General features: G+C 37.0%; 1 protein-coding gene across 1 annotated transcript in view; it reads right to left on the bottom strand.

Moving 5' to 3' along the window:
- Positions 1-3,406, bottom strand: part of LOC107571162 (uncharacterized) — a 22,634-nt gene that overhangs the window by 12,888 nt on the left and 6,340 nt on the right. Inside the window, exons 8-14 of the mRNA XM_016257448.1 lie at positions 2,704-2,754; positions 2,401-2,454; positions 2,228-2,326; positions 1,929-2,009; positions 771-857; positions 580-619; positions 444-498 (exon numbers count right to left, since the gene is read on the bottom strand). Of these exons, the coding sequence (XP_016112934.1) occupies positions 444-498; positions 580-619; positions 771-857; positions 1,929-2,009; positions 2,228-2,326; positions 2,401-2,454; positions 2,704-2,754 (467 nt within the window). The remainder of the gene's footprint in view (positions 1-443; positions 499-579; positions 620-770; positions 858-1,928; positions 2,010-2,227; positions 2,327-2,400; positions 2,455-2,703; positions 2,755-3,406) is intronic.

Raw genomic sequence — 3,406 nt, forward strand, 5'->3', positions numbered from 1 at the left:
TATATATATATATATATATATATATATATATATATATATATCACTTAAAACAAGAAAAAAAATCTGAAAAATAACCTTGTTTTGCCTTCAAATTAAGCTTCTTTTTCTTTGTAAAGTAAAAAGGCACTTACTTTTGATATTTTTTCAAGAAAACAAAACTTAATATTTGAAGTATTTTTTAGTTCAGTAAATGTATCTTGATGCTAAATTTTTTTAGATATTCAAAGTGGAATAAAACCCCCACCAAAATACCAATTAAGATTATCGTTGTTGTTGTTTTTTTTGTTTTTTTTACAGTGTTGAGACAATTTCCACCATCCAATCAATCAATCAATCAATCAATCAATCAATCAATCATTGATAAAATAGAAAACAAGAGAAAAATACTGAGGAAGAACATGATTGTTTTGTTTTCAGCATGAAGAGCATTGATGAAGTCTTACATGGTCTCTTCTTCTTTAGTGCTGATCGTCTCATTAGCAGGTATTTCATCCCAAACTGAAAACACAAAGATTGAATGTTAAAGGGCTCAGATCTGATGTGTGTGTGGTGAATTAGTGGATGATTTAATGAACTCACACTCGACTGTATTCCACCACTCCATCAGACTGTCAGTGTCCTGCCAATAAAACACACATTTATGATAACAGACTCAACATCACATCAAGAGAAAATGAATGGAAATGAGCACAAATACATGCTGCAGCATAAACAGAATCTACAGACATAATGAATGGAATGAAGTAAACATGATGAGGAAGGATGATTACCCCTTCATAATCATCTTCCTCCTGCTGCTGCTCTTCCTCTTGAACTCTCAGTCGTCTCATGTCCATCTGAGCCGACATCCACTCAGCCTTACAATTTCATACGTTTTATTAACAATAATAATATCCAGAAAATTGTGCCCGATTATCTAGGTCAAATTTCATATATGCACATGTAATCAAATATATATAGAAATATAGAGTTTTATTCATCAAGGACGCATTAAACTGATCAAAAGTGACAGTAAATACATTTATAAAGTTCCAAAAGATTTATATTTCAAATAAATGCTGTTCTTTTGAACTTTCTATTCAGCTGTGAATCCTGAAAAATAAAATAGATCACGCTTTCCACAAAAATATTGTGCAGCACAGCTGTTTTCAACATTGATAATAATCAGAATTGTTTCTAATAATCAGCAATGTTTTCTAATAATCAGCATATTATTATGATTTCTGAAGATCATGTGACACTGAAAACTGGAGTAATGATGCTGAAAATTCAGCTTTGATCACAGAAATAAATTACAGTTTAACAGATATTCACAGAGAGAACAACTGTTTTAAACTGAAATATTATTTGTGACCCTGAAGCACAAAACCAGTCTTAAGTGTCAATTTTTCGAAATTGAGATTTATGCAACATCTGAAAGCTGAATAAATAATCTTTCCACTGATGTATAGTTTGTTATGATAGGACAATATTTGGCTGAGATACAACTATTTGCAAATCTGGAATCCGAGGGTGCAAAAAAATCTAAATATTGAGAAAATCATCTTTAAAGTTGTCCAAATGAAGTTCTTAGCAATGCATATTACTAATCAAAAATTAAGTTTTGATATATTTACGGTAGGAGATTTACTAAATATCTTCATGGAACATGATTTTTGGCATAAAAGAAAAATCGATAATTTTGACCCATACAATGTATTTTTAACTATTGCTACAGATATACCTGTGCTACTTATGCAACTTGTGCTCCAGGGTCAAATTTCATATATATATATATATATATATCTATATCTATATGTATATATACAGTATATATATATATATATATTTTGGTTAAATAAATACAGCCTTGGTGAACAGAAGACACGTCTTTCAAAGATTTGAATGGTAATGTATATATCTTTGTAAAAATTAGCATTGATATGTACCTTAGCAGCATCAGACAGGTCTCCAGCCGTGGCCCCTGGAGGATCCAGAAACTCTTCAGGAAACTCCTTCATGTCTTCAGTCTGAGAAAAGCAGGAAGACAGATGATATGAGATGAAGATGTAGTGAATGAGTTGACTGTCGTTGAAGACGAACGCACAGTTACCTCTGACCCTCTGCGATATGTGTGTCAGTCTCTTTAGGTTTCTGTGATTTATTATCCTATGCGAGAGGAACCTTCAGCGTTAAACGTGTTTTTATGAACGCCAGCAAAAGCATGAAAATGAAATGATAAAGTTACCGGCGTGTATTCCTCCCAGCCTGCGTCCTCCGCCAGCTCCACGTCTCCCGCCTTGAACAGATCTGCACCCTTCCGAGGGAACTCGTCATCTTCCAAGCTCTGGAGACATCCATGACAATATCATCAAAATCCTGACGCTTAAACGGTGAGTTCAGAAGAAAGCAGTCGCTCACCTTTGAGTCTCGGTGGGACAGCGGCGGCACTTTAAGAAGAGGAGGCTTCTTCATCTGCAACATTTTTAGAAATTTAGTTGGGAAAAATCATCGGAAATGCACTACAATCAAAACAAATTGGGTGCAGAAAATTATTTGGACTTGTCACCGTTTTAGAAAGAAAGAAAAACCTCATACAGTATCACAATACATGAGATAGATGTACATAAAATCTGCACTAAACCCAGAATATTCCTTTGAAATGAGCTGAAGTGAAATTTTGACAAATATTTGAAACATGAAGTTAATGACAGTTTTGTTCACCTCTGAAGCGTCACGATATTTGCTCTGCTTGATCTCAGGGTCTTCAATACTCTAGAAAACACAAACATCAGTGATTTCTGGCAACTTTGTGTTTGCTTCAGGTGCTCTTTTAAGTAAGAAATATCAATTACTGCAACTGTAGATCATTTAATATTCAATAAATGGTCAGAATATTTTGAATGATCTATCTAAGCAATCTAAAGCCAGGGGTTCCTCTTCAGGAACTCGAGCTGCGTCGAGAACGCTAGGGGAAAGCCTTCTGCGACCCACGCTCTGAATCACATGTGAAATCAGTCCAATAGCTGTACGGGACGTCACGGCGGATGAAGTCATGACCAGGAAGCTATAAAAGCACGTGTGGCGGAGCCAGCGTCGCTTTCTGTCATTCAAACTCTCGGGGTTTCGGAAGCCCGCGCTGCGGTCCTTCCCACCGGGGAGAGGGCGCGACGCTCCGCCTGTCTTTCTCCAAGGAGATTGATACGGAGGGGCGGTCATGAGTGGTCACCCTGCCCTGCGGTCTGTGGAGTGGTTGCTATCTGACATGGCATTCAATTGTCTGGAGTTGCTGGCCATGTTTCGAGTTCTCCCAGACCTAAGAGGTCACCATGTGTTGGTGCGCACTGACAACACAGCGGTGGTCTCTTACATCAACCACCAGGGAGTTCTGCGTTCGCGCCCCTTGTACAAGCTGGCGCACCAGATC

The sequence above is a fragment of the Sinocyclocheilus grahami genome, unplaced genomic scaffold (assembly GCF_001515645.1).
Source record: "Sinocyclocheilus grahami isolate Dianchi unplaced genomic scaffold, SAMN03320097.WGS_v1.1 scaffold1555.1, whole genome shotgun sequence".
NCBI lineage: Eukaryota > Metazoa > Chordata > Actinopteri > Cypriniformes > Cyprinidae > Sinocyclocheilus > Sinocyclocheilus grahami.